This window comes from Setaria viridis, chromosome 9 (assembly GCF_005286985.2).
Source record: "Setaria viridis chromosome 9, Setaria_viridis_v4.0, whole genome shotgun sequence".
NCBI classification, from domain to species: Eukaryota; Viridiplantae; Streptophyta; class Magnoliopsida; order Poales; family Poaceae; genus Setaria; species Setaria viridis.
This window is the reverse complement of record NC_048271.2, coordinates 19,428,964-19,441,434: the sequence shown is the minus strand read 5'-3', so window position 1 is coordinate 19,441,434 and position 12,471 is coordinate 19,428,964. Positions and strand designations below refer to the sequence as shown.

General features: G+C 44.0%; 1 protein-coding gene across 1 annotated transcript; it reads left to right on the top strand.

Moving 5' to 3' along the window:
• Positions 1-3,843: 3,843 nt before the first annotated feature.
• On the top strand, positions 3,844-7,396 carry LOC117836303 (protein EARLY HEADING DATE 2). Its single transcript, XM_034715706.2, has 4 exons — positions 3,844-4,445; positions 4,570-4,831; positions 4,931-5,104; positions 6,459-7,396. Exons 1-4 carry the CDS (start codon positions 4,256-4,258, stop codon positions 7,093-7,095), a joined length of 1,263 nt encoding a protein of 420 aa, XP_034571597.1. The 5' UTR covers positions 3,844-4,255; the 3' UTR covers positions 7,096-7,396.
• The last annotated feature ends 5,075 nt before the right edge of the window (positions 7,397-12,471 follow it).

Sequence of the window (12,471 nt, the reverse complement as noted above, 5' to 3'; positions counted from 1 at the left end):
CTCCTTGGGTGCAGCCTCTGCAGTTTCTTTGTATGTGACGACAACCAAACTCTAGCCTGATGCTTGCTGAAGTTGTTGTCCGGCTTCTGCAGTTTCCCACACGACGTGCGGTTTCCTTTGCCATTTGCAAACAGACGTGGCATATGTACTGTTACTGTTGATGTGGCCCGGCAATTGCTCGCGGTAGTGGATTGAGGTAGTTCAGTGATGTTGAAAGCTCTGAATCCGGCCGGAGCCCATCAGAGGCTACTAGTTGAGGCAAGAATAAAGCATGATCACTGTTAGAGATGTGGACAGCACATGATAGTGGAGCGTTGCACGGCACGTAGTTAGGAGAAAGCCAAAGGGGCGCAAGTAACACAATACTAATTTTGTACGGTAACAGGGGTAACGGGGCTATGTTCAGTCTAAACAGGATGCGTATCCCCTTTCTGTGTCTGATGCCATTATGAGCACATGTGAAGACATCTGACAGAGAAAGACAAGGAAATGGAAGGACATGCATCAAAATATAGTAATAATTCAGACATCATTAAACTTGCATCGAGAATGCCTAGTCACTACTCCATCGGTCCATTGCTTAAACAGTGAAAAGGCAAATGGACATCAGATAAACTTCACGCTTAGCACACGGCTCTTTTGGAACGTGACCTTCTTTTGTTCCATAATCAAACAGAAGAAGAAAACATTGATGAACAAAAAAAGTAAAGGAAGTGAGCCTAAGTCAACTGATTAGGATGGAAGTTGGTTGTAAACTCTAACCACCCAAGTTCTAAGTCAACTGATTAGGATGGAAGTTGGTTGTAAACTCTAACCACCCAAGTTCGAGTTCCTTCTAACTCGAATTTGGGTGCATATTTTTTCTTAATGAAAAATCGTCTAGATCCTCCTAGGTCGATCTAATTCTTTTAAATTGATGAATAGAAATAGACGATGTTATAAATTAGGATTTGGAAATCGGAAAATATACGATGCACTGGACCTAGGTTATTGCCACAAATTCGGCTATAAATGCATGCTCTGAATTTGGGAATTGCGAACCAGTTATCGCTGGCTGAAGGTTACTGATTACCAACAGGTAAGTAAATCAATTACATTGCCGATACCAAATTATAGTGCTCATGTATTGGTTGCCACATGTTTGAACACGTGAAAAATATTCCGTTATATCCTATAATAAAGTTGAATACTTATATGGATGATGAAATATATATAGTCCCCTGTCCGTTATAGATGACAATGATCATCATCCTCATAGACATATAACCACAAGTAAAATCCGTCTTTGTTCGCACTTCAATCTGCTAAAGAAAAAAAAGAGAGAAACAACCATATAATCAAATATAAAATGACTTTCTGAATTTTGGAACTGGAACTTTGCATCTGTTATCGCCAATAACCAGCCAGTTATACCGAGATTTGAATCTTTGGTTTCAAGAGCTGCATTTGATCCAACCAACCAGCAGCAGGAGTGCCCACAATGCCAAAGGGAGGAATTAAGGGAAAGAAAGGGGCCCAAAAATTCTCATCACTGGGGCTAGTTTAGCACGCCATCTTTGGGCCAAAAGCATGGATGGAATAAGAAAAGGAGGCACACACAAAAGAAGCAAAAGATTAAAGCAGCAAGGAAGGAATTATAAGACCAGTACCATGCCCCAAACCACCAAAAAAAACATGCATGGGCAGGCTAAAAGAGAATGTATCAGAGATTCAGAAAGATGGAAGAAAGAAACCTTGTTTAAGACTGATCAAGCCTGCAGAAAAAAGAGAGGCATAAGAGAGAGAGAGAGAGACTAGAGACAACAACACTAAAGGGTGGATGTCTGGTCTCATCTGATCTGACTTTGAAGCCCTAGACAGCCTTTCTAAAACACCCCTACACTAGGTACACTACGTACCTGCAACAAGTAAACAGAAAGTAGCCTTTGAACATCAGTCACAAGGTGTATGGAAACAAACTCCTAATGAACAATCCTGGTGATGGGGGCACAGAATAAATCAGAATTGAAGGAAGAGGTTCAATGAGTGGGTGTGCTCTGTGCTGGAACTTTTGCTTTCTTTGTAGGGTGAGCCTGATCCCTTGTGTGTGCGATACTGCGATGCATGCTCTATGTTCCCCCTGTTTTTTCCCCCTTTCTGTCTTCTTTCTAGTCCTTGCTATAGTTCCAATTGTGTTTTCTGACTACAATGCAGGTGCAACCAGAGCTCCAGCTGAGATTAGCAACAGGGAAAACTAGAAAAAAAAATGTGCACTGCTTCAGTAAGGCTAATGTATTTATGCTGATTAGTTAAACTCTGCACCAACCAGTTCACTCCACAAAGAGAAAACAGAAAAAAACATAACACAAATCATACTGATCTTAGTATGTTACTGGCCTTTCGTTTGTAAAAGTGGAGGGATTTTTTTTTAAAAAAAAACTAGTAGTGCCTTTAACACATGCATCTATCTGATTATCAGTTTACAGTATAAGCTTGGTTGCTGATATTGAAAGTTGGACTAATCCTGTCTATCTGTGTAAAAGGAAGAAGCTAGGAAGCACTTCGCAGAGCATTTCCTCTTCAGTTGTACCTTGTTTTACTAGCTAGTATGCATGTCGACATCGTCATGGCCTTATCAGTTACCATAAAAGACATGCTGGGCTGGCTAAAAGAGCATTCATGCATCAGAGAAAAGAAACCTTGTTTAAGACTGTGATCAAACCTGCAGAAAAAAAGTACAGACGACTGGACGACTGATCTGACTTTCAAGCCCTAGAAGACAGCCTTTGTAACTCTGAATAAACAAAAAGTAAACAGAAAGTAAACAGAAAGTAGTATACAAACATCAACTCACAAGATGAAACAAACTCTGAATGAACAATACTGATAAAATCAACATCAGAGGCGATTGTCACCCAAAAAAAATCAAAATTAGAGGAGAGGATCAATCAATGAGTAATGGGTGTGCTCTGTGCTGCCACTTTTGCTTTCTTTGTAGGGTGATCCCTTGTGTGTGCATGCTGCTCTATGTCCTGCCCTCTTTTTTTCTTTGTAGTCCTTGCTATATTTCCAATGGTCTACTCTGACTACAGTGCAACAGGGCCAATTTTAAAAAAAAGAATCACCATGCACCACCTCAGTATATGGCTGATCTTTTCATACTGATAACCTAAATTCTGCACCAACCAGTTCAAAGTCCACAAAGGTAAATGCAAAAAATGAAACATAATACAATGCATGCTGATCTTAGTATGTTACTGCCGGTTCATCTTTGGCACATGGACTACAGTACAGAAGAAAAATCAGCGCCTTTGACACACATCAGCTACCTGATCATTACCTTGTGGTGAAAGGCCAAATGCTGCAAATATATAGAAGTTGAACTTGTCCTCCCATCTATGTAGAACATAGACTATTTCTTCTTCAGTTCTACCTCAATTTTGCACAGTCGCAGTCCCAGTCAGAAAGATAGTGATGTTATAGCTGCTAGCTGGCAACCATACACAGAAATGAATTGAAGCTATTTTGCCCTCAGAAAGATAGCATGTCGACACCGTCATGAGCTAAGACAACTAAAATCTTTTACATGTCATCACTAGCTTATATATTTATATCAGGTTTTTTACCACACGTTTTATTGCCTACTAAACCAAACAAACATGCACGACTATTGGGTAGTAGTAAGTAGTAACTTGCTGATGATGCAGTGATCACTGATTTACAATTTTACTTGTGTGTGCCAGTACTGTATAGCTCAAGTTTCTTTTCTTTTTTTACCACATGTTCATGCATGCTCGCTGCATGCCATTGAGATAAAGGTGCAGAAACTAAAGGGAAAAGATGGCACGGCTGGATGGCCGTAGCTTTTCTCTGGGCCTGACGGGACCTGCAGCGCGAGTGCACTCGATTGCAGGCATCTCTCTACACGTAGGCCTTCTTATTCTGGCCGGCTGCAGCAACTGCAGCCTGCAGAGGGCAACGCCAAACCCACATGTACACCGCCACATCCCCTCGCTCGCTCCATCCTCTCTGACGCCTTTTCCGAATCCTCTGCTGCAATAATAATCTGATTGCCCCCTCTTCCTGCTGCTCGATCCATCTCCTCTCTCAAATAATCACACTTGGGACACAGCACCAGCAGGTATAGTAGCCTTGAGCTGAGACCACACAACCACTACAGAGGGGAGAGAAGAGAGAGAGGGGGGAACCGGGGAACTGAAGTCTGGACTGCAAGAGAACAGCAAGAAACGGACACGCACGCTGGTGAGTGGTGATCATGATGCTCTCTGATCTCTCGTCTGACCACGAGGCCACTGGATCCAGCTCCCATGGCGGGGACATCGCCAGCTACGCCCTGAGTCCTCTCTTCCTCGCGCCGGCGCCGCCGCTGGCGGGGGCGGCGGCTCCGCAGACGGAGGCGCCCAGGGTGGGGGCCAAGAGGAAGAGGAGCCAGCCCGGCAACCCAGGTATAACAATTGAAGACCATGCATCTTTCTTACATATCATCCACAGCCGTTCGTTTCTTTGGTTTCGCTGATTTTGCTCGGCTGCTGGCTGTCTACGCCATGGACGCGACACGCGTAATCGAAGACCCCGGCGCGGAGGTGATCGCGCTGTCGCCGCGGACGCTGGTGGCGACGAACCGGTTCGTGTGCGAGATCTGCAACAAGGGCTTCCAGCGGGACCAGAACCTGCAGCTGCACCGCCGGGGGCACAACCTGCCATGGAAGCTCCGCCAGCGGAGCCTCCCGTCCGGCGCCGGCGGCAGGCAGGGCGACGCCGCGGCGGCGCCGCCGCGCAAGCGCGTGTACGTCTGCCCCGAGCCCACCTGCGTCCACCACGACCCTGCGAGGTGCACGCACGCCTGAAATCCTATACATGCTAGACATCTATCTAGAGGTTGGTGTCGAGCTCGATCGGGTCATAAATTAAAGCCGATGGCGGCATGCAGGGCGCTGGGGGATTTGACGGGGATCAAGAAGCACTTCTCGCGGAAGCACGGCGAGAAGCGGTGGCGGTGCGAGCGGTGCGGGAAGCGCTACGCCGTGCAGTCGGACTGGAAGGCGCACGTCAAGGGATGCGGCACGCGCGAGTACCGCTGCGACTGCGGCATCCTCTTCACCAGGTACTTACTGCTCCTGTGTTCTTGTGTGCATGAACGAAGTCATGAATGAACAGACACCCTCATCTCATGAGCAGGCTCATCGATCAGCTTGGTACTTATGTTCTTGCCCCGACCAAGAACCGTTCTTATGCTGCCCTGCTGGATTTCATCTGTTCTTGTTGGGTAGAATATCAGTGCATGTGCGTTCCTTTTTTCTTTACCCATGCATGATGATCTTCAGCTAGAGGGCAGAGCATGAATCCGTGTATGTGTTTTATTGGACAAATAACTCATGTGCTTATGCAAGATCTTAGCTAGTACTCTGGTCCAAGCTTCGGGCCGGGTTCTGGTTTTTCCAATTCTTTTTTAAAGCAATGTTTAATTTACCAAATTCTTGAAGGTTTGTAAGACATATAGATCTGAATTCTGAAGTTACTAGCACCAATTCCTGTGGGGGTTCATATGTGATGGTCCTTGAGCTTCTGTTTGTAATGCCACCAACATAACCCCATGCGACTTCATTGAGAATTTTAGGGTTTTCATCATGCCATAATCTACGCATTATGACACCTCGACCACGTATATATCTTGCTACTTTTTTACACACGAAAAAGCCACCACATATATAAAATAAATGCTAAGGACTTCTAAAACTATTGACCACTCATAAAATAACCATCGAGAAAGATTAAAACTCTTCTAAAGCGAGTGAACTTGCGGTGCATATGTACTTTGAATTTTCTTTAGTCAAAAACCATGAATCCCTGGTCAGAGCAGCAAGCTACATGAACATATTTGGAAACATCCAGCCTGCAGCTGCTTTATGCATGGTAGTCCATGTGACCACCATGGCATTTCCATCAAAATTTGAACCAGGCCTATCCCGATCCAAGCAATCGAGGAATGATTTATGATGAGCACACAAATACTGCAACCTGCTGTTGCAGTGCACTGCCATAGCATCGTTGTTGCACTTCCATTTCCTGTTGCACCCTTCCTACATTAGAGTGTGATGAAGTTGAAGGGAGAGGCATTCTCAAGCACGCGCGAGCTGGGGGGTCCCCACAATCGGTAACATGTTCAGGCTGGTTTACAGGCCAGTGCGTTTACCCTACACACGCACGGACATCTAGTGATCAGAAAGGAAACTGACAAAGGAACCCTGCTAATCATATGACTGAACTTTTCGTCGCCAAAGTTAAATGCAGCTTTTACATGCACGGATTGCATGCATTTGAGTACGCACGCATGTGCACATCAACATTAAGTTAAATTGTTAACCTACCATACCAAGTTACCAACTCACTAATCATTTGGCTCCTCCTCTGATCTCCTTTGTTTAACACGCATACACTACATGTCTCTTGCCATGCAGGAAGGACAGCCTGCTCACGCACAGGGCCTTCTGCGATGCCCTAGCTGAGGAGAGCGCGAGGATTCTTGCGGCCGCGAACAACGGCAGCACCATCACCACCACCAACAGCAGCAACGGCGGCAACAGCGGCAGCGATCTCCTCTTCTCCAACAGCAGCGGCGTCGTCACGCCGCTGTTCCTCCCGTTCCCCAACCCTCCTCCTTCTCCTCCTCCTCCTGCCGCGGCGGCGGCGCAAAACCCTAACGCCTTCTACTTCCTGCACCACCAAGAGCAGCAGCTGGCGGCTCCCTTCCTGCACCCGAGGATGGTGCAGCCCTCGCCGTACCTTGACCTCCACGCAGACGCCGCCGCCGTGACCACCGCCACCTGTGGCGGCATCGGCGCCGACACGGTCAACTTCGGCCTCGCCCCGGACGGCTCGGTGGCTCTGCGCCACCGGCGCCTCACCAGGGACTTCCTCGGCGTCGACGGTGGCAGTCAGGTCGAGGAGCTGCAGCTGCCGATCTACGCCACGGCTGCTGCTGCTGCTGCCACCGTCGTCCCCCGCGCCGCCAGCTGCGCCACCGACTTGACCAGGCAGTACCTCGGCGAGCGGCCGCTGCCGCCGGTCAACGAGACGTGGAGCCACAACTTCTAGGCCGGCCTACTTGAAGTTTTAGAGAAGCCACTCAAACCGCATGCACGTACTTGGAAAGCAACCAAACGAAGTGCATTGCGTCGATCGAGCGTGCCATCTTGTGCACTGCTGTTAATTTCTTGCATCTGCATTTCCTTGTTTAATTACTCATCGTCTAGGGTAAGGTGGATTCGACCTTCGAAACTTTTGATGGAATGGACGGTATCGGATTTATGTTGGGTTTTAAGATGTGTTTGTCGGGGAGGCGTGTTCTCGTTATGGTACGGTTATATGATAATACATTGAATCATCTTATCGTGTCTTCTTGTGTGTTGGATGATATGAACACTCCATGTAGCACACACTAATTCAAAAGTTGTACTGCTCGTCCTTTGCACCAAGAAATGCTTTCAGATAAGCAAGCAAACTTTGCATGCACATCAAGATTTTTTATGCGTAAACTTTGAAAATCTACAACTATTATTTTGACATATGTTGCTTAGATACAACTTTTGGGGACTTCATTGGAAAACTATTGCTATTTTGATACCATACTGCTGTGCCACCACACCCGCCACAAGTTACAAGCGCCCACCTGTCAGACTAACATCAAGTGTTACCGCTTCTCACAATAATGTGGCGGTTGATGACACACTGTTTAGGCGCAAGTACATGTTTCATCTTCAGTACTTCCTCCGTTTCAAATTGTAGATCGTTTTGATTTTTCTAGGTTCATAAATTTTATTATGTATCTAGATATACATTCTATCTAAGTGCGTAGCAAAAACTATATCTAGAAAACAACGGACAGAGAAAGTACATAACCAGCTCGCCAAGCTCAAGTTTGATTGCACCTTATTGTTCATCTCACAAACACGGGCGCGCATTTGGGTGCCAGTGCCACAGCCTCCATAAGTCAGTAAGACAGTGTGTGGTGACAATGTTCTCGATACGTGCATTGTGCAGTGACATAATCGTTGTAGCTTTCTGAAGACATATAATAGTTGTAGCTTTTTTTATTAGACGACTCCAAATTTTGTACTCTACTGTAGAAACTCTCATTCATGCTAGCTCTTAGCTCCTTACTCTCATTCATTCTTTTTTTTCGAATCACACAATACAGACGCAGATACTCACATACACGCACGCACACTCACCCCTACGAACATACGCATGCAACCTTACCCCTACGAGCACATCTAAAAGACTGAGCCGGCAAATCCTCGAAACTGACGAAGTCACCACAGGCACCTCGCTGTTGAGGGGCACGTCGCCTACAACTGAAAGAATAATGCTGGTTAAATCCTGAAATAAATCCAGAAAAATACGATCACTAGTGCCGAGTCAAGGACTCGAACCTTGATGAGTAGGTTCCATCACAAGAAACCTTACCGGCTGAGCTACACAAACGTTTGTCCAACTGGTGGTACCCAAACATATCTGTTGTGGCTCGCAGCTGGCATGGATAGCGGTAGACTAAAAGTTAGCCAAAAAAAATAAAATAAAAACAGCTATATCTTCTAAATTAGATCCAAAAATTGTAAGCTATCGCAGAAGCCCTCATCCATGCCATTTCCTAACTTTGATTCATGCCGGTTTTAATTTCTAAGGGGCAGCAAATGAGTATCCATGTGTTGGTTGGGTAGACATATATAATAGGATTCAACAAAATTAGCAATTTTTTTAAGTTCCTAATCACACATTTGTCATGCAAAGTACATGCATGCGATGTTTAAAGGCTTTGAACCCATGACCTCCACCCTATTGTGATACCTCCACACCATGGCACTGAAAGCTCATTGCTAATACAATAGAGAGTTGTATTCCTTTTAATCCTTGTTGTCTTAAACTTTGGTAAACTATATGGACTTCTAAATGGCTTCACATAAAGAAAATCAACTATAAAGTTATTGATCTCTTCAAAACCTATAATTTTATGTAAAGTTTATCTCTATCAAGTCCATATAAAAAGTTATAAATTTTTAAACAAGTTGAAATTCATATTACAAATTTGGAAAAGTATCCGTGCTAGCTCGTAATAGAGTCAAAATAGATCGTCTTTGAGCTTAGATAACACTTGGGGAATTTATCAATGCCAGCTCTACCTATTACGAGCCGACATATGGCTTATCCATGCTAGCTCAAATTATACCATCATGTATTGGATGAGTGTTTTTCTAATAGTGATATTTTTTTATCATTAATATCAAAAAAGCTATAGGTTTCTCAAAGCTATTCATTTATAACTTTTTTTTTATCAAACACACATGGCATAAGGGTCTGTTTGGCATGGCTTCAACTCCACAGATTTCTACTCCACTCCATAACTCCAGCTGGAGCAAGCTCCACGTGGACTTGGAGCTACCTGGGAGGGGTGTTTAGCTAGCAGGGTGCCCCCAGCTCTAGAAAAGAGGATTTTGAGGCTGGATTGCCATTCTTGCCCTTGGTTTGATAGACTGTACCATTTTTGAGTAAAACAATCTGTCTACAACTATTTTCACTATTCATGTGAAATAAAATGACGATAGAAAAAGCTAAAATACCAACATATTACATGTCCATGGTATACAATTATTTCACAATACGCCATGTTCTTAATTATTGCACGTACTAGTTCTACGCTAAGACAATAGATGTACCCAAACTATCACGAAATGCGTCCATGGTCACAAAGCTTGGTTCCGAAGTTGATCCATCGGAGACATGTTGAGACACAGCATACTTGTTGTTCCTTTCTGGGATAGTAGGAACAAAGTTTGGATCTCGATCGAAATTAACAAAGTCTCATTGCTGGGGAAAGCACTTTTAGTACCGGGTCCTAACCCCCCTTTAGTACCAGTTGCGCAACTGGTATTGCTACTTCGGTACCCTTTAGTACTGGGTTAAATAACCGGTACTAAAAGGGAGCCTTTAGTGCCAGTTTTTTATACCAACCGGTACTAAATTGGTTGCCACGTCGCGCGTGGCCGAGACCAATTTAGTACCGGTTTTTTCTTTTCTATTTCTTTTCTCATTTTCTTTTCTCTTTCTTTATTCTATATTAGTATTTCGTATTTGTTCCTTTATGTATACTAGTGCTAATACGCTAGTATATATAAACTTGTATTTGATCTATAATATTACAGTTGAGATAATATTATACATAGACATATTGTGCATACACATATATGAATAATATTACATTGCATCAACTTTTCAAGTTCAATATTTTGGATTAACCATTCTGAACCCGATTCCTGACGGTGATGCAAATTTGATCCATCATTATGAACTCTCTCACTGGATTTACTACCTCGTCCAGAAGAAATCCATTGAGTTGTTCTTGAATTACCCTGATTTTTTCTGTCTTGAGGAGTTCTTCCTTCATATGCGTAATCTATATCATTAGCAAAGGTTATTATATTAGATCAAGATCAATGGATCTGCACAATTAGAACTAATTTATTGTTAAGAAATTTGTATGCGTACTCTGAATTCGTGGTTGGTTATACGCTTGGGACCTACAAAGCCATGGATGAACTCACATACGTAGTATCCGTATAAATTATTCCCCGAATTCTATCTCAAATAGTGTATATATGGCAAAAGAAGTTATGAAATATTTGTTGTGTTCAAGGAAGTGACACGAGATGTGCAAATTCAATACATACCAGGAATTCAGAGTGGATATGAAGTTGCTCCTTGAATTCACCTAAGTGATGTTGACGGAAGCGAGCCCAAGCTCTGTTAAGCATGTCTATGAGGTCGGTGTATTAATTTCTTGGTCTCCTTAGAAAGTCCAGGATATAGACCATGCTTCGATCAACCACGATAACAAGGAGTATCCAGTGGAAGCCGTACATATATACATAGTGAAAAGCTATTCATTCTTATTTTTACCTGCTAGTTCGAAAAATAAAAGAGATGGAAAACACGCTCACTTGAAGTTGTACGGCAAAAGTATGTACTTCTTGTAATGTTGCTTGTCCAAGAAATTATATATATTCTTCAAGGTTCGATTTGGTTTATCTCTTACAGTTGCCTCATTTATAACATCCGGGTCTATGAAGCTGACATCATAGAATCCATTCCTCCGGCAATCTTGAATCTGAATCCTGCATGATACAAAATAGAATAGGAGATAGGAGTCGCACAATGACTATAGTAGGGATTTTGAAGATAGAGCAAATTAAAAAATTATAGAACCTAGGAACTGATGAGTGATTTGTCAAGTGCGTCTTGATTGTAAAGGAAATAAAGTTCTTTGAGCAGCACATTTATAATGGCATCACCATGGAAATAATGTTGATCTTCAATCCAAACTTCTAGCATGAGTAAACCGGTGGCTGAAGCTTCCATGTACCATTGTTGCAATTTATACATCTTCGCTGGAAGACGGTCCACCAACTGCGGCCACACAAGCTCTTTCCCTAACTCAAATTTCTATTTACCAGCCCCAGCGTGCTTTGGGATGTGATCCTCCCCTCGAAGTTAAGCTGCGGTGAGATTTGTATCTTTGGAGAATAGAAGTAGGTTCTTATCAAATTCCGAAAGCACCTGGAGCGGGGCAATCAATTGGTTGGATTGGGTTCCGAGCTGTGGAATACTTGACCCCTTTTTCTTCATCTGAAAATACTTTGTTATCGAGCGGTCGTAGTCAAATAGTGGTAGTTTCTCTGAATTTTTCTTTTTCTCCAACTCCATGCTTCTAATGAAAACCTGAAATTTAACCTTATCAAGTGGTGGATCTTTCTTCACGGGAGGTTTTGGTGCAAAGTGAGCTTTAACCTCAGGATCCACTACTACATCGATTTCCGCATTAGTCTTGTCGTAAGCTTTATTGGGCTCTGGTTGCTTCGCCTTCGGCTTCTTGTACTTCTTCTTTGTAGCCGCAGTAGGCGGAACTGAAGACGTCTTTCGCCGTGCAGCCTTACTCATAACAGGGGCAGGTGGACTCATTCTAGAATCCCTATCAGCTGGTGGAGAGCGTGGACTCATGTTAGGATCCCTATCAGCTAGTGGACTCATGCTAGGATCCCTGTCAGGTAGTGGAGAGGGTGCCCTGGCAGATGGCGTAGGTGATCTTGCTCTTGAGCCCTGAGGAGATGATCGGTTTTGGTTGTGGAATCCTTATGTAGCACTTGGGCCATAGAATCCAACCGTGGATGGCTTCTTCTAGATTCTTTTCCCTGTCACCTCCAGGTACCTCCAGTTTGAGGTCATCCCAACCGTCAACCACTCGGTCCACCCCAACTTTGGCAAAACCGTGAGCTGGAATCTCCACACCATGAATTGTTTGGTCTTGGGTCGGTTGTTTAGCTACACCATAAGACACCACGATGAGCTTATTTTTCACGGGAGTAACAAGCTCACAAGGGGCCCTCCTAGTCATGTCGTCCATGAGGTGGCGTTGGTTGT